This window comes from Heterodontus francisci, chromosome 13, assembly GCF_036365525.1.
Source record: "Heterodontus francisci isolate sHetFra1 chromosome 13, sHetFra1.hap1, whole genome shotgun sequence".
Lineage (NCBI taxonomy): Eukaryota > Metazoa > Chordata > Chondrichthyes > Heterodontiformes > Heterodontidae > Heterodontus > Heterodontus francisci.
Window position 1 is genome coordinate 107701670 of NC_090383.1, and position 26916 is coordinate 107728585.

The window sequence follows — 26916 nt, forward strand, 5'->3', positions numbered from 1 at the left end:
AACTGCTTTCACACCTGTTGGTGGCACCCCCAGCACGATAACAAAATCCAGCCCGTTAACTTACCCAAAAGCAAAATACTGCGGATGCTGGAAATCTGAAATTAAAACAGAAAATGCTGGAAATACTCAGCAGGTCTGGCAGCATCTGTGGAGAAAGAAACAGATTTATTGTTTCAGTTCGATGATTGTCATCGGAACCAAGAAAAGTTAAAAATGTAATAGGTTTTAAGCAAGTGGAATTGCGGAGTGTGGGAAAAAGAACTAAAGGGAAGGTCTGTGATAGGGTGGATGGCAGGGGAGATTAAATGACAAGAGGAGTAGTGGTGCAAGGCCAAAGGGAGTGGTAATGGGACAAGTAAAGAGACAAAAGATGTGTTAACTTGTCTGTTATCTCCAGAGATGCTGATCGATCTACTGAGTGTTTTTAACATTTTCCCTTTTTATTGCGAGCAGGATTCTTCTTAGCTCAATTGGCAGCACATTTGCTTCTAGGTCAGAAGGTTGTGACTTTGAGTTGCACACCAGGTCTTGAAAGCATATTCTAGGCTGACATCCCAGTGCAGTACTGAGAAGGCACTGCTTTGCCTGAGATGCCATGCTCTTGGATGAGACATTAAAGCAAAATTTTGTCAGTCTAGTCAGGTGAATGTTAATGGGAGGACAATATTACGGAAAGGTTAGATCAAATGGACTTAGAATACTGTGCACAGCTCTGGTGTCCGTGCTACAAAAGGGATACTGAGGCACTGGAGAAAGAGTAAAAATGATTTATAAGGACAATACCAGAATTGAGAGGTATAACTAAAGAAAGGCTGAACAGGTTTGGGCTCTTTTCTCGAAAAAGAGAAGGCTGAGGAGTGTCCTAACAGAGATCTTTAAAATTATGAAGGTGTTCAACAGGATAGACATAGAGAAAATGTTTATGCTTGTGGAGGAATCCAAAACCTAGGGGTCATAAATATAAGATAGTCACTAATAAATCCAATAAGGGATTCAGGAGAAACTTCTTTACCCAAAGAGTGGTTAGAATGTGGAACTTGTGTGGAGCATAAACTTTGACATAGACCAGCTGGACTGAGGGACCTGTTTCTGTGTTTTAAAGTGTATGTAATTCTATGTGAGAGCCTTTTTCACCTTAGCCTATATATTAAATTAAAAATTAAACTCAAAGCAAGTAGACTGAGAACCAACTGCTGTTGAAACTCTCCAGTTGAGGCAATTTCAATGGTAGTGGAGCAGGGAGCCAAGAAATAAGTGCTTGGGGGACTGGTTCCTCCATAACAGGTCATTAGGTTTTTACCTGCAGTATCAGAAAGCACTGTAAAATTGAATTACCAGATGTTTGCTTTCTTTCTGTTCAGTTAATGATGTGTGACAATCCAGGGCTCTCCTGTGGCCATATCAAAGATTTTGATCAAAAGAAGTGACAGTCCTGATGGGACATGTTAATCGGTTGCAATTAGATGCCAGTTGGCTGGTATGCAAATAGAAGCTGCGTGCAAATGAGTTGCCACAGTTGGATCTGACTGCAGTTGGATTTCCTCTCTCTATTTTGCCAGATCTTCACGCCCTCTTCCTTATAGACAGGCTGAGCAACCTCATCCAGTTTCCAAGCACAGCAAGTCACAGTCACAAATCCGAGTGACCTGATTTACCTTGTTCCAATGATAGCCAAGATTCAGTTTCCTTGTGGTTCCTCTTTACCCAGAATGGGGTTAGAATATGGAACTTGCTACCACATGGAGCTGTTAAGGCAAATAGCATTTAATGGGAAGTAGATGAGAGAGAAATGAATAGAAGGATATGTTGATAGGATGAAATTAAATAAGAAGGGAGGAGGCGTGTGTAGAGTATAAGCACTAGCACAGACCAGTTGGCCAGAATGGCTTGTTTCGGTGTTGTAAATAAATTTGCTGATCTGCCATTGGGACTATGACCTCTGCCTGGACAATCGGGCCTGCATCTAAACAGAGGTGAGTGATACAGGGCTTTTCCTTTAACACTACACACTTACTGAAACGAAAAGGTGTCGCTATGGGAACCAGTACGGGTCCTGGTGATGCCTGCCTTTTTGTAAGATATGTGGAACATTTGTTTGTTTCAATTCTGGTCAGGTCCCCTTCCTGACCTCTTTTTCCAGTACATTGGTGATACATTCCCTGTTCTCGGCCTAATCGGGAAAATCTTGTCAACCTTGCTTGCAACTTCAATCTACCCTTCCCGTACCTTCGCATGGTCCTTCTCCGATTCTTCGCTTCCCTTTCTCGACTTCTCTTTCTCCAATTTTGGGGACAGGCTATCCACCAACACCTGCTACCAGCCTACCAACTCCCACAGCTACCTTGATTAGACTTCCTCCCCCCATTCCCCACTTCCTGTAAGGACTCTATTCCATTCTCCTAATTTCCCTGTCACATCTGTTCTAACTATGCCATCTTCCACACCAGAGCTTCCAAAGAGCTGGGCTGTGCAGTAATGCAGGGGGCTTGCTTTGTTCTGCAATCTCCCAGGACAAGGCTTGCATCAAGCTATAATGTAAAAGGGTCATTTATCTCACTGCCAGGGGTAGAGCTGATGCCAATGAAGTAAACATGACTGGTCAGTGTAAAATGGAAAAGTATAATATGGCTGAGTTCCAGTGTGTTTTTAACTGCATGTTTATGAGGAGACCACACAGAGCAAAGTATCATGTAAGGTGAATGTGTAAGTATTTAACAGGCTTTAAAAAAAGGGCATCTTTATTCACTAAGAAGTCTTTAGTAGTTAAGATCAGCAATCAACTTGTGCCTAATAGTTCACATTACTACTACTGTAGCTGATATGATTTAGATTGATAATGATTGTCTATCACACGTACACCAGAATAAGAAGTGTTTGGACCTACAAGTGTTGAATATATTGTCTTACCAATAAACATTTCAAATGTTGGGCACATAGTACTTGGCCTGGATATTCTGGTGCTAACGATGGCAAAATTTATTAGCATTCACGATCATTATTCTGTTGAAACTGACAGCAACTTTTGGGAGTCTGCACAAGTGCAGAATAAAGTGGAAATCCAGAAGTTGCTGTCAGTGATTTTACTCTTCTCCAGTGGGTGAGCTGTTGAGATTCCCACTCTGAGATTGCAATCCATATGCAATCAGTGAGTTGATGAAAATTTCCACTTTTACATTGTTTATCTCACTGTCAAAACTCTTGAAAAAGTTACACCTTGTTGAATAAGGTGAAACTGTGTTTATAGAATTTCTCCATAATGATAATAAATTCAACATTTTTAAAAAGTATTTCTTTAAAGTTTGTTTATCTTTAATTTAGCTTCTATCTTAATCTAATCATAATCATTTATTTTGGTATCTGAAAATTGATTTCAAAGTTAAGAAGCTTTTAACTTGCTGATTTGCTGTCTGTGAGATTACTTCAATATTATTGGCTGCATCCCCTGCTTGCTGACATCACTGTTGCTGCATGCCTGGAGATCCCCTTGACTTGGCGCCAGATTTAAACAGCCAGTATAAAGGGGAAGTCCATGCCACAAATATTGCTAGATCTTTGTGGGCAGCTTTCTTTGAAGTCAGCAGCAAGCCCCGTTGGTTTGCTGAAAATCCAGCCCAAGAGTACTAACACCATGGGAACACCATCCCCTCCAGGTTCCCCTCCAAGTCACACACCATCCTGACTTGGACATATCATCACACCTTTGTCGTCACTGGGTCAAATTCCTGGAATTCCTACCTGACAACATTATAGAGACAACATCAGGATAAGGACTGCAGCGACTCACAGAGAAGACCCATTATCATCTTCTCAGGGCAACAAAGGCTGGACAATAAATATGGCCAGTCAGCTACTTTTTAATGGGAAGTGGCAAGACAGCACCGCCAAAGGAGTTAGAACATAGAACATAGAACATAGAACATAGAACATACAGCACAGAACAGGCCCTTCGGCCCACAATGTTGTGCCGATCCTTTGTCCTCTGTCAAGGACAATTTAATCTATACCCCATCATTCTCCTTTATCCATATACCTATCCAAAAGCCTTTTGAAAGTCCCTAAAGTTTCCGACTCAACAACTTCCCCGGGCAAGGCATTCCATGCCTCGACCACTCTCTGGGTAAAGAACCTTCCCCTGACATCCCCCTTATATCTCCCACCCTTCACCTTAAATTTATGACCCCTTGTAACGCTTTGCTCCACCCGGGGAAAAAGTTTCTGACTGTCTACCCTATCTATTCCCCTGATCATCTTATAAACCTCTATCATGTCACCCCTCATCCTTCTCCGTTCTAATGAGAAGAGGCCTAGAATGTTCAGCCTTTCCTCGTAAGACTTATTCTCCATTCCAGGCAACATCCTGGTAAATCTCCTCTGCACCCTCTCCAAGGCTTCCACATCCTTCCTAAAATGAGGCGACCAGAACTGCACACAGTACTCCAAATGAGGCCTTACCAAGGTCCTGTACAGCTGCATCATCACCTCACGGCTCTTAAATTCAATCCCTCTGCTAATGAACGCTAACACCCCATATGCCTTCTTCACAGCCCTATCCACTTGAGTTGCAACTTTCAATGATCTATGCACATAGACCCCAAGGTCTCTCTGCTCCTCCACATGCCCAAGAACCCTACCGTTAACCCAGTATTTTGCATTCATGTTTGTCCTTCCAAAATGGACGACCTCACACTTTTCAGGGTTAAACTCCATCTGCCACTTTTCAGCCCAGCACTGCAACCTATCCAAGTCCCTTTGCAGACGACAATAGCCCTCCTCGGTATCCACAACTCCACCAACCTTTGTATCATCTGCAAATTTACTGACCCACCCTTCGACTTCCTCATCCAAGTCGTTAATAAAAATCACAAACAGGAGAGGACCCAGAACTGATCCCTGCGGCACGCCACTGGTAACTGGGCTCCAGGCTGAGTATTTACCATCTAAGACCACTCTCTGCCTTCTATCAGTTAGCCAATTCTTAATCCAACTGGCCACATTCCCCACTATCCCATGCCTCCTGACTTTCTCCATAAGTCTACCATGGGGGACCTTATCAAATGCCTTACTAAAATCCATGTACACCACATCCACTGGTTTACCCTCATCCACTTGCTTGGTCACCTGCTCAAAGAATTCAATCAGGCTTGTGAGGCAAGACCTACCCCTCACAAAACCGTGCTGACTGTCCCGAATCAAGCAGTGTCTTTCCAGATGCTCAGAAATCCTATCCCTCAGCACCTTTTCCATCAACTTGCCTACCACCGAAGTAAGACTAACTGGCCTGTAATTCCCAGGGTTGTTCCTATTCCCTTTCTTGAACAGGGGCACAACATTTGCCACCCTCCAATCACCTGGTACCACCCCCGTCAGCAGAGAAGATGAAAAGATCATTGCCAGCGGCTCTGCAATTTCATCCCTTGCTTCCCATAACATCCTTGGATATACCCCGTCAGGCCCGGGAGACTTGTCTATCTTCAAGTTATTCAAAAACCCCAACACATCTTCCCTCCTAACGAGCACTTCCTCGAGCTTACCAGTCTGCTTCCCACCGTCCTCTTCAGTAATACACCCCTTCTCATTCGTAAATACCGAAGAGAAGTACTCATTCAAAACCTCACTTATCTCTTCCGGCTCAACACACAGTCTCCCGCTATTGTCCTTGACCGGACCTATGGTCCCCCTAGTCATCCTCATATTTCTGACATACGCGTAAAAGGCCTTGGGGTTTTCTTTTATCCTACCCGCCAAGCATTTTTCATGCCCTCTCTTAGCTCTCCTAATCCCTTTCTTCAGATCCTTCCTGGCCATCTTGTATCCCTCCAGAGCTGTGCCTGTGCCCTTTTTCCTCAACTTTATATACGCATCCTTCTTCTTCCTAACAAGACTCTCAACCTCTCTTGTCAACCACGGTTCCCTCACATGACCATCCCTTCCCTGTCTGACAGGGACATGCTTATCAATGGCCCCTACTATCTGCTCCTTGAAAAAGTTCCACATTTCGACCGTGCCCTTCCCTGCCAGCATATGCTCCCAACTTATGCTCCTCAGTTCCTGCCTGACAGCATCATATCTACCCTTCCCCCAATTGTAAACCTTGCCCTGTTGCACATACCTATCCCTCTCCATTACCACAGTGAATGCTACAGAATTGTGATCACTATCTCCAAAGTGCTCGCCCACCAACAGCTCTATCACTTGCCCTGGTTCATTACCTAGTACCAAATCCAATATTGCCTCCCCTCTGGTCGGGCAGTCTACATACTGAGTCAGAAAAGCTTCCTGGACATACTGCACAAACACTACCCCATCCAAACTATTCGATCTAAAGAGTTGCCAATCAATATTTGGGAAGTTGAAATCCCCCATAATTACTACCCTGTGACTTCTGCTCCTTTCCAAAATCTGTTTCCCAATCTGCTCTTCCACCTCCCTGCTGCTATTGGGGGGCCTATAGAAAACTCCCATCAAGGTGACTGCTCCTTTCCTGTTCCTGACCTCAACCCACAGTGCCTCAGTCGGCAGATCCTCCTCGAAAATTATTTCAGCAGTTGTTACACTATTTCTAACTAACAATGCCACCCCCCCACCTCTTTTACCACCATTCCTAATCTTATGAAAACATCTATAACCAGGTACCTCCAAAAACCATTCCTCCCCCTCACCTATCCACGTTTCAGTGATGGCCACAACATCGTAGTCCCAAGTGCCCATCCACGCCTTCAATTCACTCACCTTATTCCTGATGCTTCTTGCGTTGAAGTATACGCACTTTAACCCTTCTCCGTGCCCATCTGTCCTCTGTGACAGTGCTACCTTCCCCAATACCTCACTACACTCTTTGTCTTTCTGAGTGGACCCACTGGTCCCTGGATTACAAGTCCGGTTCCCATCCCCCTCCCAAACTAGTTTAAACCCTCCCGAACAGTACTAGCAAACCTCCCTCCCAGGATATTGGTGCCCCTCTGGTTCAGATGCAGCCCGTCCTGTTTGAACAGGTCCCATCTTCCCCAGAATGCAGTCCAATTATCCAAGAACTGGAAGCCCTCCCTCCTACACCATTCCTGCAGCCACGTGTTCAGCTGTGCTCTCTCCCTATTCCTAGCCTCACTATCACGTGGTGCCGGCAACAAACCAGAGATAACAACTCTGTCCGTCCGAGCTTTCAGCTTCCAGCCTAACTCCCTAAACTCACTTCTAACATCTGTGCCACCCTTCCTTCCTACGTCGTTGGTGCCAATGTGCACCACGACCTCTGGCTGCTCCCCCTCCCCTTTAAGGATCCTGAAGACGCGATCACAAACATCACGGACCCTGGCACCAGGGAGGCAACAAACCATCCGTGCGTCTCGCCTGCGCCCACAGAACCGCCTGTCCGTACTCCTCACCATCGAGTCCCCGATGACTAGTGCTCTCCCATTCTCCCTCCTTCCCTTCTGAGCCACAGTGCAGGACCCCGTGCCAGAGGCCCGGTCACTGCAGCCTGCCCCCGATAGGCCGTTTGGCCAAATTACAATGGCCCAGATTTTGCTGGAGTTTTTGATGGCGAACTATCAGCATTTGTTACCCCTCTGAAACTGATCATGTGGCAGATAAACATGGAAATCTTGAAGCTGCGGCCTGTCATTCACTGCTCCGCCACAGGCTGCGCTGTGGCTCCCCACCCCATCCGAGGTCAACAACCAATGAAATCATTTAATATGGTGAGAACGCCCCCTCTTCCGCTCACATTCTTTTCTTTTGGGCCTCCTTATCTCGAGAGACAATGGATACGCGCCTGGAGGTGGTCAGTGGTTTGTGAAGCAGCGCCTGGAGTGGCTATAAAGGCCAATTCTGGAGTGACAGGCTCTTCCACAGGTGCTGCAGAGAAATTTGTTTGTTGGGGCTGTTGCACAGTTGGCTCTCCCCTTGCGCCTCTGTCTTTTTTCCTGCCAACTACTAAGTCTCTTCGACTCGCCACAATTTAGCCCTGTCTTTATGGCTGCCCGCCAGCTCTGGCGAATGCTGGCAACTGACTCCCACGACTTGTGATCAATGTCACACGATTTCATGTCACGTTTGCAGACGTCTTTATAACGGAGACATGGACGGCCGGTGGGTCTGATACCAGTGGCGAGCTCGCTGTACAATGTGTCTTTGGGGATCCTGCCATCTTCCATGCGGCTCACATGGCCAAGCCATCTCAAGCGCCGCTGACTCAGTAGTGTGTATAAGCTGGGGGTGTTGGCCGCTTCAAGGACTTCTGTGTTGGAGATATAGTCCTGCCACCTGATGCCAAGTATTCTCCGAAGGCAGCGAAGATGGAATGAATTGAGACGTCGCTCTTGGCTGGCATACGTTGTCCAGGCCTCGCTGCCGTAGAGCAAGGTACTGAGGACACAGGCCTGATACACTCGGACTTTTGTGTTCCGTGTCAGTGCGCCATTTTCCCACACTCTCTTGGCCAGTCTGGACATAGCAGTGGAAGCCTTACCCATGCGCTTGTTGATTTCTGCATCTAGAGACAGGTTACTGGTGATAGTTGAGCCTAGGTAGGTGAACTCTTGAACCACTCACATATTGCTGTTAGAATCCCTCCCTATTTCTGTAACCTCTTCCAGCCCCACAACTCTCCAAGATATCTGTGCTCTTCTAATTCTGACCTCTTGAGCATCCCTGATTTTAATCGCTCCATCTTTGGTGGCCACACTTACAGCTGCCTAGGCCCTAAGCTCTGGAATTCCCTCCCGATACCTCTCCACCTTAATCCCTCACTTTCCTCCTTTAAAATGCTCCTTAAAGCCTACCTCTTTGACCAAACCTTTGGTCATCTGACCTAATATCTCCTTATATAGCCTGGTGTCATGTTTATAATTATAATGCCTCTGTGAAGCACCTTAAAATGTTTTATTACATTAAAGGAACTATATAAATAAGTTGTTGTTGTTGGGAGAACTGCAATGGGTGTGGTTCACATGGACTCTCAGAAAGTCTTTGACCAGGTACAATGTATCACACAGGAGACTATTGGAGAAGATTAAAGGGTTGGAATTAGGGGGAATGTAGCCAATTAGATTTTAAAAATGTTCAGAAGGAAGAAAATAGTAGGATTAAAATGCAGTTCTTCAGAGCAGTTGGAAGTGAGTAGTTTGTGCAACAGGGTTCTGTTCAGGAACCACTTCCACTCACTGTGTACATCAATATTTGGATCCAGCATTAGAGGGAGCAGTATTCAAATTTGCAGAAGGCATAGTAAATAATTCTGAGGACCGAAAGAAGCTGCAAGGGAATATTGACTGGATGGAATATTGGGTTTTATGGCAAAAGGCATAGAACATAAAAATCAAGATATAATGGCAAATCTGTATAAAACCTTATTAAGAGTACAGCTGGACTATTGCATACTATTTTGGGCTAAAACTGCAGGTAGGATATTGAGGCTTTGGAGAGTGTACAGTTCAGATTCACTAGGAGTTCCTCAGGGTAGTGTCCTTGGCCCAACCATCTTCAGCTGCTTCATCAATGACCTTCCTTCACTCATAAGGTCAGAAGTGGGGATGTTCGCTGATGATTGCACAATGTTCAGCACCATTCGTGACTCCTAGATACTGAAGCAGTCCGTGTAGAAATGCAGCAATTGAACAATATCCAGGCTCGGGCTAATAAGTGGCAAGTTACATTTGCGCCACTGAAATGCCAGGCAATGACTGTCTCAAACAAGAGAGAATCCCCCCTTGACATTCAATGGCATTACCATCACTGAATCCCCCACTATCAACATCCTGGGGGTTACCATTGATCAGAATATGAACTGGAGTAGCCATAGAAATACAGTGGCTACAAGAGCAAGTCAGAGGCTAAGAATCCTGTGGCGAGAAACTCACCTCCTGACTCTCCAAAGCCTGTCCACCAACTACAAGGCACAAGTCAGGAGTGTGATGGAATACTCTCCACTTGCCTGGATGGGTGCAGCTCCAACAACACTCAAGAAGCTCGACACCATCCAGAACAAAGCAGCCCACTTGATTGGCACCCCATCCACTAACATTCATTCCCTCCACCACTGACGCACAGAGGCAGCAGTGTGTACCATCTACAAGATGCACTGCAGCAACGCACCAAGGCTCCTTAGACAGAACCTTCCAAATCTGCAACCCCTACCAACTAGAAGGACAAGGGCAGCAGTTGTATGGGAACACCACCAGCTGCAAGTTCCCCTCCAAGCCACACACCATCCTGATTTGGAACTATATCACTGTTCCTTCACTGTCGCTGGGTCAAAATCCTGGAACTCCCTTCCTAACAGCACTGTGGGTGTACCTACCTCACGTGGACTGCAGCGGTTCAAGAAGGCAGCTCACCACCACCTTCTCAAGGGAAATTAGGGATGGGCAATAAATGCTGGCCTAGCCAGCGATGATCACATGCCATGAATGAATTTTAAAAAAGGATGCTACGTGGTTTGTAGAAATGTAAAGAAAAAAATTGAAAAGCTAGAACAGAGGAGATTAAAGAGCGGTTTAATTGAATTGTTTGAGATAGGGATTTTCCCCATCTACCACATTTTCACCTAGGAACCGGCTATTCTGCCCTTCAAACCTGTTCTGCCATTCAATTAAATCATGGCAGATCTGTTTCTCGCCTCCTCAAAGAACTTTTATCAGGTTTGCCAAACATGTTCATTCTTTCTGAAATCTGTGTTCGCTGTTTCTAATTATTTTCTCTTCATCTCGATATTTAGTATTTTTTTCTTTGTCGATTCTCAAATTTTCTCTACTACTGATGTTAAACAAACCGGCTTGTAATTAGCTATGTCTTCCTTTTTGAAAATAGGGGTTACAATGGCCGCTCTCCAGCAACGTTCCATGTTAAATTCTGTTGTTGTGTGCGGCCAGTTTTTCTAATGCATGTTACACTTAAATTATTTTGCATCACCACACACGCGTGGTATTTAACACAGAAGAAGGCCTGCACAGTACCTTCCCAACTGCTGCATAGTTGTGCTAATGTGCAGGAACATTGCTTTCCAGTTCTCCAACATTCATCCACACTCATTAAAACCATGAAATTTAGGGCCCCACTATTTCAATTCCCATTTCCCATTGGGACTCATTCTCAGGATGTCGGCGTCACTGGCAAGGCCAGCATTTATTGCCCATCGCTAGTTGCCCTGAGAAGGTGGCGGTGAGTCACCTGATTGAACTGCTGCAGGTCTGCGTGGTGAAGGTCCTCCCCCAATGCTGTTAGGTAGGGATTTACAGAACTTTGATCTGGCGACAGTGATGTTATGGTGACATATGTCTCAGCTGGGACTGTGTGTGACTTGGAGAGTAACTTGGAAGGACTTTCTACCCATGTCCTTCTAAGTGGTGTAGGTCACAGGTTTGTGAGATGCTGTTGAAGAAGCCTTGGTGAGTTGCTGCAATGCATCCTGTAGATAATCTTCACTGCCGCCTTCGTACAACGATGGTGCAGAGAGTGGCCGTTTAGACCAGTGGTTGAAGTACCAATCATGCAGACTGCTTTGTCCTACATAATGTTGAGCTTCTTGTTGTAATGTAGCTGCACCTAATCCAGTCAAGTGGAAAATATTTAATCACGCAACTGATTTGTGCCATATAGGTGGTGGAAAGACTTTGGAAGTGAGCCACTCATTGCAGAATACCCAGCCTCTGACCCGCTCTGGGAGCCATGGCATTTATGTAGATGGTCCAGTTGAGTTTCTGGTCAGTGCTAACCCCTAGGATGTTAACAGTGGAAGGCCCAGCACTAGCAATGCCATTAAGTGGCATGAGGACATTGTTAAGCTCACTTTTGTTTCCTACATTACAACAGTGACTAGATTTCAAAAGTATTTCATTAGCTGTAAAGGGCTTGGGGACATCCTGAAGTCATGAAAGGTACTATATAAATGCAAGTTATTTTTTTCTTGCTGGAGATGGTGATTGCCCTATTAATGTCTGCAGGGGAGGCAGTGGCATAGTGGTAATGTCACTGGACTATTAATCCAGAGGCCTAGACTAATGCTCTGGGGACATGGATTTGAATCCCACCATGGCAGATGGTGAAATTTGAATTCAATTAATAAATCTGGAATTAAAAAGCTAGTCTAATGGTGATCATGAAACCATTGTCAATTGTTGTAAAAACCCATCTGGTTCACCAATGTCCTTGCCATCCTCACCTGGTCGGGACGACATGTGACTCCAGACCCACAGCTATGAAATGGCCTAGCAAGCCACTCAGTTGTATCAAGCCACTACAAAGTCTAAGAAAAGAAATGAAACAGGACGGACCACCCAGCACTGACCTAGGGACTAGAACAGTACCTATATCCCAAGGACTGTAGTGGTTCAAGCACCTTCTTGAGGGCAATTAGGGATGGGCAATAAATGCTTACCTAGTCAGTGACGCCCACATCCCACAATCGAATTTAAAAAAATAAACATTCTGAACATGTTGCGATGTCAAAAAAGAACAATCTCAAAAAAGGATAAAACAGAAAGAACTTTGAAAATGACATCAATACCATTTTAAAACTCAATTCCAAAATAAAACTATTGTCTTTTATTCAATGGTACTGCCCACTTAAGAGCTTCTCTTTATGCCCGCTCCAGTTGTGAAATTTCAGCGCTCCACCTTCCATACATTAAGGCCTTAATTAAATACTTAAATGAGGCATTCAGAGTCTAATCAGGTATTAAGCAATGATAGAAAAATCAAGCAGAGCATGATTGCTGGGATGACTGGATAGAATCATGCGATGCTACATTTCCCAGTATTCATCTTCCCAAATCATAGCAGTGCGAATGACCCCACCATTCCCCCTTAAAATGGTCTGGGAATCAACAGTGGAAACATAAAAGCAAAATACTGTGGATGCTGGAAATCTGAAATAAAAACAGAAAGTGCTCGAAATACTCAGCAGGTCTGGCAGCATCTGTAGATGACAGTGGAAACATACCTGTCAGCCCATTGTTACGACCAGGTGAGGAAGGGGTCTCAGGCTCCCCTTTCGCCCCTTCTTTGGTTTGACCGCAATAGGGTTTATCCTTTTAACACAGTGATTTAACTTAAACTTTAAAATTACATACATGTTTCCAGCCCCTCTCCCATGCCCCCCCCCCATTAACAATACTCTCATTCCTTGCCCTCTCTCCCTCAAAAATACTTACCTTGTGTACCTGACCTTCCCCACCCCCCCACAAGGTTCACAAACTTTTAACTTTACCCCTTCCCACCATCCCCTCCACCAATCAGAATAGTTTGACGGCGCTCCCCCTCCCGCACTGAGAAACTTACCTCCGCCCCCACCCCCTCCCCACAGGTGTTGCACCTTGTTTCCCCGGACGGGGATTCGAAGGCGCGACAGTGCCAGCTGCGGGGATGAAGATCCCGGCGGCAGTTCAGGAGGCAACTAACTCAGGTAAGGTTAATTAATTTGAATATTTAAATTACAATCCCATTGGCGCGCTGCGGGGGAACCGCCATAAGGCCTCGTAGCCGCCGGAAAGATTGGGACGGGCCCTGCTGACCTCGAGGTCCGTGGCAGGCCTCATCCAGGGCAATCTTTATGCCCCCCCAGCCACGGAACCCGACTTTGAGGCCTCTATAAAATGCAGCCCAAGGAGAGTGAAATCATGGAGGAAAATCTGCTTAACTTTACCAGCCTCCTCTGGCCTTGGTTCCTTTTCCCGCCAGGTTGCCCTAACAGGGAAGCTGCAAAGTTCCTCACGCAGACCTCAGCTTCGAATTGCAGTTGCGGCCTGGACAAAAGAAGGTTTCTGGTGGGTGCTGCCCTGACATTCTCAGAAAAGCAGGTTAAGTTCAGGAATCCCACAGGAGGACATCAAGGTCAATATAGCGCCCTGATTCAAAAAGGGAGGGAGGCAGAAAGTAGGTAACTATAGACCAGTTAGTTTAACATCTGTCGTTGGGAAATTGTTAGAATCCATTATTAAGGAAGTAATAACAGGACAGTTAGAAAGTCAAAACGCAATCCATCAGAGTCAGCATGGTTTTATGAAGGGTAAATTGTGTTTGACTAATTTGCTAGAGTTCTTCGAAGCTGTAGCAAGTAAAGTGGAGAATGGTGATCCTGTAGATGTAGTATATCTGGACTTCCAGAAGGCATTTGATAAGGTGCCCCACAAAAGGTTAATACACAAGGTAAGATCACATGGGGTTAGGGGCAATTTATTAGCTTGTATAGAGGATTGGCTAACCAACAGTAAACTGAGAGTCGGGATAAATGGGTCTTTTTCTGTCTGGCAAGATGTAACTAGTGGGGTGCCACAGTATTCGGTCCTCGGGCCCCAACTATTTATAATCTATATCAATGACTTGGATGCAGGGATAGAAGGTACTATAGCCAAATTTGCAGATGACACTAAAAAAGGTGGGATAGTAAGTTGCAATAAAGAAATAAGAAATTTACAAATGGATTTGGATAGGTTAGGTGAATGGGCCAAAATTTGGAAGATGGAGTTTAACGTGGATAAGTCTGAGGTTATCCATTTTGGTCAGAAGAATAGAAAAGCAAATTATTATCTAAATGGAGAGAAAGTTCAGAGTGCTTCGGTGCAGAGGGCTCTGGGTGTCCTCGTACATGATTCGCTGAAAACTAGTTTGTAGGTACAGCAGGTAATAAGGAAGGCAAATGGAATTTTGGCATTTATTGCTAAAGGAATAGAGTATAAAAGTAGGGAAGTGTTGCTGCAACTGTACAAGGCATTAGTGAGACCGTAATAAAAACAAGAATTGCTGGAACCACTCAGCAGGTCTGGCAGCATCTGTGGAAAGAGAAGCAGAGTTAACGTTTCGGGTCAGTGACCCTTCTTCGGAACTGTGAGACCGTACCTGGAGTATTGCATACAGTTTTGGTCCCCTTACTTGTGCAGGGATGTAGTTGCACTGGAGGCAGTTCAGAGGAGGTTCACTAGATTGATTCCAGAGATGAGGGGTTTGTCTTATGAAGAGAGATTGAGCAGTTTAGGCCTCTACTGTCTAGAGTTTAGAAAAATGAGAGGAGATCTAATTGAGGTATATAAGATGATTAAGGGGTTTGACAAAGTAGACATAGAGAGGATGTTTCCTTTTGTGGGGCAATATAGAACAAGAGGTCATAGTTTTAGGATAAGGGGTAGCAGATTTAAAACAGAGATGAGGAGAAATTACTTCTCTCAAAGGGTCGTGAGTCTGTGGAATTCACTCCCCCAGAGTGCGGTGGATGCCGGGACATTGAGTAAATTTAAGGAGGAGATAGACAGATTTTTAATTAGTAATGGGTTGAAGGGTTATGAAGAACAGGCAGGAAAGTGGAGTTGAGGCCAAGATGAGATCAGCCATGATTGTATTGAATGGCGGAGCAGGCTCGAGGGCTGAATTGCCTACTCCTGCTCCTAGTTCCTATGCTCTTATATCTGTAAGCCCAGAGGCCATTTTACCTGCCTGTTGCTCCAGTTTCTGCAGTTGTTAATATCGACTCTCAAGTTCACCAACTTAAATGAGAGCTTGCATTTTTCTCTCACTATTTTTTGCTCTGCCTCTTATTCCTGCCCTCAAACACTTTTGTTGGGGCTTTCTGCATTACCATGGCATCGTTTCCCTATTAACATGCTCTTTATTATTTCATCCGAAGACTGGGTCTTGATTTCAGAAAGCAGACGCCAGTTGGAAAGGAATTAATCAGCACGGTGCTTGATCAATGCTCTATATAAATGTAAAAGAGTTTCAGCCCCTACAGACTTTGATGCCAGTTTGGATAATGCATTCATTTACAGGTTTACCGCACAATTTATTGATGTGCTGCTGCAGCAATTAGCAAATGCACAAGTACATGGGACTGCAATGACAGTGCTAGTCAAGATTTGCAGAAGTTGGTAAAGGGATAATGTATTTGTTGCCTTTCACATCCTCAAGGTATCCCAAAATACTCTACAAGCAATTAATTAATTTTGAAATACAATTTTTTTCATGGGATGTGGGCATCACTGGCAAGGTCAGCATTTGTTACCCATCCCTCGTTATCCTTGCCAACTGAGTGGCTTACTAGGCCATTTCATGGGACACATTGCTGTGGGTCTGGAGTCACATGTAGGCCAGACCAGGTAAGGATAACAGATTTCTTTCCCTAAAGGGCATTAGTGAACCAGATGGGTTGTTTATAACAATCAATGATAACTTCATGGCACCCTTACTAAGACAAGCTTTCAATTCTAGATTTTTTATTAACTATTTGAATTTAAATTCCACCAGCTGCCCGGGTGGGATTTGAACCTGTGTTTTCAGAACATTATCCTTGGCTTTTTAAGTTCAGTGATAGTACCACTGCCTCCCAAAGCTTTTGCTCTCTGTAAATGAACAGATAACTGCTGAAGTGTTACTACTAGATTAAGTAATAAAGTCCTGCAGCAGCACTCAAACGCACAACATTCAAGTGCTGGAAATACACAGCCGCCACGTCACCATCTGAAAACCTGAACAGACAGGTTATTGATTTGGCTGGAGACCCACTGTCAGATTTAGAATGGGATTTCAATTTTGCTGATTATAAATTCCCTCTTTGTGTTCCTCCCCAGCCAGGATTATTATCCAGGGCCAGGGGGACTTGTCTGCTGAGTTATCTTCCTAACAGACTGGATGAAATGGGGAATTTCATGTGCAAGCAATTGTGAGTACTACCATCTGCCCAAACCACTGCATCCAACTACTGTTTCTGCATTAATTCAAAGCTATGTTTTGAACCTAAAATAGTGGGATACACAACTTTGCATTTAAAATCCTGCTGCCACCACAACCAATTTTATTTCCTCGCCTGGCAAGTGGCTTTGTGGAACCTGGGGACTAACAATTCTTTGTATCTGAGTCTAAGTAGTACAAGGCTGATTTTATGAATGAATGCTACTTCTGGGAGTCTTGTCCATCATCCGTGGTATGAGGAGATCATGGCCAGTACAGCAACAGTTTCCCAGTTCTGAACTACTGGTGGGGGGGTGGGGGCAATGGGTGGGGGAGGGGGTTGGAGGGGTGGGTAGAGGGTGGGGGGGTGGGATGGTGTGTGAAACTTCCTGGCAGAAGTATAAGTTTATAAAATCATCCCAGAGAGAGGATCAGCAGATTATTCACTGAAGGCACATTGCACTCAAACCTGAGCCTGTCCTCACCCACACCCGGAATTTCCAGGGAGGTTCTTCCAATCACTCGGTGTAAATGTGAATGTCATTTCCCTGGGGTTGCTGCCAAAGTTATGGTGGAAAATCAGGGAACAGCTGTGGAAATTCCACCCTTTGCACCCCCATATCCACAAGCTTCTACCAATCATGCTAAGGAGTGGGCACCTGCAAAGGTTTTCCCATTGCCACAAAGGTCAATTGCAGCATTTCTATAAGGGTTCTGGCTGAGATCAACTAACTCAGCACAGATCGAGGATTGAACCTGGAACTGGCCTGGTCTAGACAGCTCAGCCACTACTTGAAGGCCAGCTGATGACATTCCCCTTCTAAAAGAACTTGAAATTGACACAAAGGCTGTGGAGCTGATGAAACCCAGTCTCCCTCGAAAGATTAGCAATTACATTGTGCATTCTTCAATCTGACCCTAGTCTGTACAAGTGATTACAGACTTCATTTGTGATTCATGTAAACCTGATCTCTGTAATACACTACAAATTCCAATTTGTGAGCTTCAATCTGACCCTGATCTGTACAATTCATTACAGAATCCTTTGCTGTTTCATGTAAAAGACTGTTGTGTATAACAGAGCTCATCAGGAACTGTGACCTGCAGGACAGAATAATACAAAGTACTCAGACCAAGACTTGTGTCTGTCAAGTTTCGCAGATGGCAAGTGCTTAGCTTCAGTGAGTTGTGGGGGGGGGGGGGGGCTGTTAGGGGGAGGTGGGAAGGAGGGTGGGGAGGCATGAATGCAAAAGCAGGGAGAATCAAGTAGGGGAAGAGTTGTGAAGGAGGTGTCAGTGAAGGGAAGCTGAGTGGGAGGGAGGGAGGGAGATTCTATGAAGAGGTGAAGAATGATAATGAAGCAAAGCTGAGTAGGAGGAAATTGCAAAGCAGAGGTCAGTCATGACTATGAAGGCAAGGTGAATAGAGGGGAAATTGCTGAGCAAAAATCGGTTACAACAACAAAGGGAAGCTATCAGGGGAAGTTGCTAAACCAGGATGAGGAGAATTGGAATGAGGACCATTTCAATGGGTGGTGGCAATATTGTAAGAGGGACAAGTGGTGGCTAGCAGTGGTCTATAGTTTTAATGTGGTTCCACATTCAAGTAAAGAAAGACTTACATGTATATAACACCTTTCACAACCTCAGGATGTCCCAAAGCACTTTACAGCTAATGAAGTACTTTTGAAGTGTAGTCACTGTTGTAGGAAACACAGCAGCCAATCTGGTCACAGCAAAATCCCACAAACAGCAATGAGATAATGACCAGATAATTTGTTTTAGTGATGTTGATTGAGAGATAAATGTTGTGCAGGACACCGGAAGAGAACTCCCCTGCTCTTCCTCAAATAGTGCTGTGGGATCTTTAATATCTGCCTAAGAAGGCAGGCTGGACCTCTGTTTAATGTTTCATGTGAAAATCAGCGCCTCTGACAGTGCAGCACTCTCCCGCTACTGCACTGAAGTGTCTAGTTTAGAGATACAGCACTGAAACAGGCCCTTCGGCCCACCGAGTCTGTGCCGACCATCAACCACCCATTTATACTAATCCTACACTAATCCCATATTCCTACCACATCCCCACCTGTCCCTATATTTCCCTACCACCTACCTATACTAGGGGGAATTTATAATGGCCAATTAACCTATCAACCTGCAAGTCTTTGGCATGTGGGAGGAAACCGGAGCACCCGGAGGAAACCCACGCAGACACAGGGAGAACTTGCAAACTCCACACAGGCAGTACCCAGAATTGTACCCGGGTCGCTGGAGCTGTGAGGCTGCGGTGCTAACCACTGCGCCACTGTGCCGCCCCATTCTCTGGCATGTGACTTGAACCCACACCTTTTAACAAAGGCAAGAGTGCTATTGACTGAGCCAAGGCCAACACTAAGAACTTTTAACAAACTTACCTTTTGCTGGCAGTTCCTTTAAGACTTTCAGGATTGTACAGCATAGCGATGACTGGCAGGACTTAGTCTAATTTTTAATTCTTTAAAAATTCACTTGTTTTATCATATTAGGACTTCTTAGTTGGACAAAACACCTCTCAAAGAACCAACAGGCTTTGCTAAGATCACTGAGGCAACTTTTGCATTAGAACAACAAATTGCTCTAATGTGTGTAGAAAAGTCACATTCAACCTGTTCTAACGCATTTGAGGCAGAATGTTAATAAACATTCCCCACAAAAAATCTATTTAACAAGGTCAGCATTGGAAGTGATGGCACTGTACAATGTTAAATAGAAGTAATTGGATAGATAAACTCTGTAGTGGATCAATAGAATTGGAGCCACCCTCGACTCCACACTTGTAGAGACACAATCTACATGGAGTGTGCAATTAGTTGTCAACTTTGATTCTCTTGAGAGGCTTCGATCTTTAAGCCTACGAAAACTGATGAACTTTCATTTGTCATGAATTTAAGTCTATTCAAATAAACAGTTCAATATATGCTGTTAATTAGTATTGGAATTGCTGCCATATGTCAAGTGTTTCATTGTGCTGAGCCATAGAATGCAAATTTGCAATCAAAATTCACATTGTTGTACACTACCTGATCTCAGGAGATTCAGGGAGACCAGAAGGTGCACGCAGGAAGGAGGGGAAATTGTGGGTCAGTTCACTTTGGTTAGCTTCTGTTCACCTCTTAACAGTCGAAACCAACAGTGCCAGAGGCCTGGCTACAAATCTCTTGCTGAGCTGATTTTCTCTCCTTCCCTATGGTGAGGTTCTATCCATTTTCGGTTCTTATTTCAAACTTACACCACCTGCAATATTTTGCTTCAGTTAATGATATCTATTTTGATACATTTGTTCAATGGGTACAGTAGTATAGTGGTTATGTTACTAAACTAATAATCCAGAGACATGAGTTCAAATCCCACCAAAGCAGCTGGGGAATTTAAATTCAGTTAATTAAATAAAATGCTAGTATCTGCATTGGTGACCATAAAACTAACTACTGATTGTTGTAAAAACTCATCTGGATCATTAATCTCCTTTAGGGAAGGAAATCTGCCATCCTTACTCAGTCTGGTGTGTGTCTCAGTCATATGTGACTCCAGACCCACAGCAATGTAGTTGACGCTGAAATGGTGAGCTGCCTTCTTGAACTGCTGTAGGCTCTGTGGTGTAGGTACATCCACAGTTACATTAGGGAGGTGTTATGCTTCAAACCCAAAGCATGAAGAAAGTAGACTCATGATTTCTGTGTTTGTGTGTGTAGGCTTTATTCAGATAGCTGCCCAGATCTGTTTTAGTTTCCCTTTTAGAACCACGCCCCTGCAGGGTTGACTAACAGCATAGTGAGCCGTCTTACAAACACAGCTCAGAGTAATCAATCACCAAGCAATCAAATCCAACAGGAGGGAGTTTCAGGATTTTGACCCGGCAACAGTGAAGGAACAGCAATATAGTTCCAAGTCAAGATGGAGTGTGACTTGCAGTGGAACTTGCAGGTGGTGGTGTTCCCATTGTGTCTGCTGACCTTGTTCCTACCTGCCTCTCTTCCATAGTCTTTGATGCCTGGGTGACTCCGGAGACGGAGCACATAATGCCCACTGGTAGGCTGGATGTCTTCTGCAACTAGTGGGTACTGCACAGGCTACAGAGCATACTGGGTGTAATATTATTCTTTAATTCTTATGTTTCCATCTCTATCAGTGTGCCCCTCTAAAAAAAAGGGGCAACTTAGGAATTTTTGCTCACTGACACTTCTGGTATTATTGAGAAAAGGCAACAGTGAGGGAAGGAGTGGGCGGAGTTAGTTGCCATCGAGTCGTAATTGGTTGACGCAGATGTTCGTCTTAGACTGTGGGGCGGGGTAAACGCGTTGACCTCATGACGCCGATGACGCACAAGTGCGCCGTCCAGTCGCCATGGCCGGTTCTCGCATGTCGGCGTTCTCGGTTTATCGGAGCCTGGCAGCGGAGAATCAGCTTTGCGGTCAGGTCAGTCAGTGCATTGGAGCAGCAGGAGGTTGTTTGGAGGCTTCGCTCGAGGAGCGGGAGGCATCGGTGCTTCCCTCCCGGGTCGGTGCTGTCAGGCCTGGAGACGGTTTGAAATGGGCAGGCACCTGTTCGCGCCCCTGGGGTCACCCGCGGGTTACTGTCTGGCCCCGCTACCCGCGCGCTGTGTGTCTCCGGGGGCGGGGCCTGTAGCAAGTCTGGGTTTCCCACGTGGGAATTTACCTCACCTCCCAAACGCCATGTGCAGTTTAGCTGCAGACTGGTTTTCAAAGTTTCACCAAGTATTGATAGTGCAGATTCGGCCCACCTGGTGTTCATGCTCCACACTCGCCTCCTCTTCATCTCAGCCCATCTCTCTCTCTCATGTCCTTATCGATGCTGCTGTATAGATGTTGATAGAGAGCTCTCCATTCTAACCAGTCCGGGTAAAGAAGTTTCTCCTGAATTCCCCTCCTGTAGTTCCTAAGTAGGCACAGTGGTTTTGTAGCAATGGAAGGAAACAATAATCTGCTAAGAATTACACTAACAGCCAATTTAAGATTAACAGTTGGGCTCACATACACTTTCTAGAAGCTACATATATTCATATGCAGGGACCTGTCCTCTACAGGCAAAAGGAACGTGGCCAGGCTTTGTGCCTTTTTTGATTTAGCAAAAGCGTGCGGGACAATAGTTCACTGGTAAATTCTGCATAGTAATGCCTTGACCAATTAGAGTCAACTTGCCAACCAATCAGGCTTCTTTTCTCATGCATTATAAATTGTTGCACACTTTGAAATTTGACATTCTTGCATTTGTCCTGATGAGTGCAAGACAAAAAGCATGTCTCTTTTTCAGTAATATCTTAACTTTTGCCCCTTTTGCTTTGTGTCTATTCCCCCCTGCCATGTGAAATGCCATGTGATTTTTTTAGTATAGGTCCTTTTAGTATCATAGAATGGTTACAGCACAGAAGGAGGCCATTTGGCCCACTGTATCTGTGCCAGCTCTCTGCAAGAGGAACTTAGTGAGTTCTACTCTTCTGCTTTCTCCCAGTCACCCTGATTGTTTTTCTTCAGATAATTATTCAATATCCTTTAGAAAGCCACAATTGAATCTGCCTCCCCACACTCACAGGCAGTGCATTCCAGATCCTAAATACTCGCAGCATAATAAAGTTTTTCCTCCTGTTGCCTTTGGTTCTTTTACGATTTACCTTAAATCAGTGTCTTCTGATTCTCGACCCTTCTGTCAGTGGAAATGGTTTCTCCTTATCTACTCTGTCCAGACCCCTCATGATTTGGAACATCTCTATCAAATCTCCTGTCAACGTTCTCTAAGGAGAACAGCCCCAGCTTCTCCAATCTATCCTTGTAACTGAAATCCATCATCCCTGGAACCATTATTGCAAATTTTTTCTGCATATTCCCTAATGTCTTCACATCCTTCCTAATCTGTGGTGCCCAGAAATGGACACACTACTCCAGTTGAGGCCGAAGGTTCGCCATAAATTCCTTGCTTTTGTACTCTGTGCTTCTATCATTTTCTTTTATTCTTTCACAGTATGTGGGTGTCGTTGGCTAGGCCAGCATTTATTGCCCATCCAGAATTGCCCTTGAGAAGGTGGTGGTGAGCTGCCTTCTTGAACCACTGCAGTCCATCTAGTATAGGTACAAACACAGGGCTGTTCGGAAGGGAATTCCATGATTTTGACCCAGGGACAATGAAGGAACAGCAATATATTTCTAAGTCCTGATGATGTGTGGCTTGGAGGGGAACTTGCAGTTGGCGGTGTTCCCATGCATTTCTGCCCTTGTCATTCTGGGTGGTATAGGTCACGGGTTTGGAAGGTGCTTTCGAAGGAGCTTTGCTAAGTTGCTGCTGTGCATCTCGTAGATGGTTCACACGGTTGCCACTGTGCATCGGTGGCGGGCTGCTTTGTCCTTGATGGTGTCGAGCTCCTTGAGTGTTGTTGGAGCTGCACTCATCCAGGCAACTGGAGAGTATTCCATCACACTCCTGACTTGTGCCTTGTAGATGGTGGACAGGCATTGGGCAGTCAGGAGGTGAGTTATTCACTGCAGAATTCCTAACCTCTGACCTGCTCTTGTAACCACAGTATTTATATGGCTTGTCCAGTTCAGTTTCTGGTCAATGGTAACCTCCAGGATGTTGATAGTGGGGAATACAGCAATGGTAATGCCATTGAATGTCATGGGGAGATGGTTGGATTCTCTCTTGTTGGAGATGGTCAATGCCTGACACTTGTGTGACGCACATGTAACTTGCCACTTATCAGCCAAAGCCTGAATGCTGTCCAGAACTTGCTGCATATGGACATGGACTACTTTAGTATCTGAGGAGTCACAAATGGTGCTGAACATTGTGCAATCATCAGCGAACATCCCCACTTCTGACCTTATGATGGAGGGACAGTCATCGATGAAACAAAGATGGTTGACCTTAGGACACTACCCTGAGGAACTCCTGCAGTGATGTCCTGGGATTGAGATGATTGACCTCCAACAGCCACAACCATCTTCCTTTGTGCTAGGTATGACTCCAACCACTGGAAAGCTTATCGCCTGATTCCCATTGACTTCAGTTTTGCTAGGGCTCCTTGATGCCAAGGACAGTCACTATCATCTCACCTCTTGAGTTCAGCTCTTTTATCCCCATTTGGACCAAGGCTGTAATGAGGTCAGGAGCTGATTGGCCCTGGCAGAACCCAAACTGAGCGTCAGTGAGGAAGTTATTGCTGAGTAAGTCCCGCTTGATAGTGCTCTCAACGACACCTTCCATCACTGCTGATGATTGAGAGTAGACTGAAAGAACGGTTTTTGGCTGGGTTGGATTTGTCCTGTTTTTTGTGTACAGGACATACTTGTGCAATTTTTCACATTGCCGAGAAGATGCCAGTATTTTAGCTGTACTGGAACAGCTTGGCAAGGGATGAGGCCAGTTCTGAAGCTCAAGTCTTCAGTACTATTGCCGGAATGTTGTCAGGGCCCATAGCCTTTGCAGTATCCAGTGCCTTCAGCCGTTTCTTGATATCACATGGAGTGAATCGAATTGGCTGAAGACTGGCATCTGTGATGCTGGGGTCCTCAGGAGTTGGATCATCCACTCGGCACCTGGCTGAAGATGGTTGCAAATGCTTCAGCCTTGTCTTTTGCACTGATGTGCTGGGCTTTCCCCATCCTTGAGGATGGGGATATTTGTGGAGCCTCCTCCTCCTGTTAGTCTTTTAATTGCCCACCACCACTCACTACTGGATATGGCAGGACTGCAGAGCTTAGATCTGATCCATTGATTGTGGGATTGCTTAGCTCTATCTATCTCATGCTGTTTCCGCTATTTGGTATGCATGTAGTCCTGTATTGTAGCTTCACCAGGTTGACATCTCATTTTTAGGTATGCCTGGTGCTGCTCCTGGCATGCCCTCCTGCACTATTCATTGAACCAGGGTTGGTCTCCTGGCTTGATGGTAACGGTAGAGTGGGGAATATGCTGGGCCATAAGGTTACAGATTGCAGTTGAGTACAATTCTGCTGCTGCTGATGGCCCACAGCGCTTCATGGATGCCCAGTTTTGAGTTGCTTGATCTGTTCGAAATCTATCCCATTTAGCACGGTGATAGTGCCACACAACATGATGGAGGGTATCCTTAATGTGAAGACGGGACTTTGTCTCCAAAAGGATTGTGCGGTGGTCACTCCTACCAACACTGTCATGGACTGATGCATCTGCAGCAGGCAGATTGGTGAGGACTAGATCAAGTATGTTTTTCCCTCTTGTTGGTTCCCTCACCATCTGCTGCATACCCAGTCTAGCAGCTATGTCCTTTAGGACTCGGCATGCTCGGTTAGTAGTGGTGCTACCAGGCCACTCTTGGTGATAGACATTTAAGTCCCCCACCCAGAGTACATTCTGCGCCCTTGCCGCCCTCAGTGCTTCCTCCAAGTAGAGGAGTACTGATTCATCAGCTGAGGGAGGTGGTAATCAGCAGGAGGTTTCCTTGCCCATGTTTGACCTGATGCCATGAGACATCATGGGGTCCAGAGTCAATGTTGACTCCCAGGGCAACTTCCTTCTGACTGTTTACCACTGGGTCTGTCCTGCTGGTGGGACAGGACATACCCAGGGATGGTGATGGTAGTGTCTGGGACTATGTCAAGCTGTTGCTTGACTGGTCTGTGGGAAAGCTCTCCCAACTTTGGCATAAGCCCCCAGATGTTAGTAAGGAGGACTTTGAAGGGTCGACAGGGCTGGGTTTGCCGTTGTCGTTTCCGGTGCCTAGGTCGATGCTGGGTGGTCAGTCCAGTTTCATTTCGTTTTATTGATTCGTAGCGGTTAGATACAACTGAATGGCTTGCTAGGTCATTTCAGAGGGCATTTAAGAGTCAACCACATTGCTATGGGTCTGGAGTCACATGTAGGCCAGACCAGGTAAGGACAGCAGATTTCCTTTCCTAAAGGACATTAGCGAACAGATGGGTTTTTACAACAATTGACAATGGTTTCATGGCCATCATTAGACTAGCTTTTAAATCCAGATTTTTATTGATTGGATTCAAATTCCACCTTCTGCTGTGGTGGGATTTGAACTCATGTCCAAATAGCCTGGGTCTCTGGGTTACCAGTCCAGTGACAATACCACTACGCCACCGCCTCCCCTTTTTTTCAAATATAATTGACAGTTTGTTTATAAACCTGATTAGTGGCTTACTTAATCAGGACTCTTTACAAAAACTATATTACTGCCCCGTTTGGGCGTAACAGCCTAATTTTAAGGACCGGTGCCCTGCATCCCAAGGACTCCTGAGGAACACCCAATCTGAGATTGAGTCAGCCCTTTTTTCAGGCATCCAGAGTGGCTACCTAAGACTGGCCTTTCACCCCTTGCATAGACTAATGAGGGGCCTTAGACCTGATTAGCACCCGTTGGGGTAATTGGGATATCCAGACATCAATCTTCTCCCACCATTGTCTGTAAAGAGTGATGGAAGGGGTGGTGGGTGTGGTGAGTTATATGGTAGCATAGTGGTAATGTTACCGGACCAGGAATCCAGCGCTTCAATCCCACCATGACAGCTGGAGGAATTTAAATTCAATTAATTCATAAAAAATCTGGAATAAAATAGTCTCATTCATAATGATCATGAAACTACTGGATTGTCATACAAACCCATCTGGTTCACTAATGTCTTTCGGGGAGGAAATGTGCCATCCTTACCCGGTCTCGCCTACATGTGACCCAAGACCCACAGCAATGTGGTTGGCTCTTAACTGCCCTTGCAAGCCACTCCGTTGTATCAAACCGCTACAGAAAAGTCAAATAAGAATAAAACCAGATGGAACAGCACCAGAAATGACAAAGGCACACCCTGCCCACTCAACCCTGCAAAGTCCTCATTGCTAACATCTGGGAAAGTGCCAAAATTGGGAGAGCTGTCCCACAGACTAGCCGAGCAGCAGCCTGACATCGTCAAACTCACCGAATCATACTTTACAGCCAATGTGACAGACACCTCCATCACCTTCCCTGCGTATGTCCCACCAACAGAAAAGATCCACCAGAGGTGGTGGCAAAGTGGCATACAGTCAGGAGGGAGTGGCCCTGGGAGGACCAACATTGACTCGGACCCTGTGAAGTCTCATGGCATCAGGTCAAACATGGGCAAGGAAACCTCCTGCTGATTACCGCTGATTACCACCTACTGCCCCCGCCACCTGCTCCTCCCCCCCCCCCCCCCCCCCCACCCCGCACTTCAGCTGCTGAATCAGTACTTCTCTGTTAAACACCACTTGG

At 45.4% G+C, this 26916-nt stretch overlaps 1 protein-coding gene across 3 annotated transcripts in view; it reads left to right on the forward strand.

Moving 5' to 3' along the window:
• Window positions 1-21008: 21008 nt before the first annotated feature.
• Window positions 21009-26916, forward strand: part of riox1 (ribosomal oxygenase 1) — a 48314-nt gene continuing 42406 nt past the window's right edge. For all 3 annotated transcript variants that reach the window (XM_068045355.1, XM_068045356.1, XM_068045357.1), the window contains exon 1: window positions 21009-21107. In XM_068045355.1, coding sequence (XP_067901456.1) covers window positions 21036-21107 — 72 coding nt within the window. In that variant the 5' untranslated portion in view covers window positions 21009-21035. The remainder of the gene's footprint in view (window positions 21108-26916) is intronic.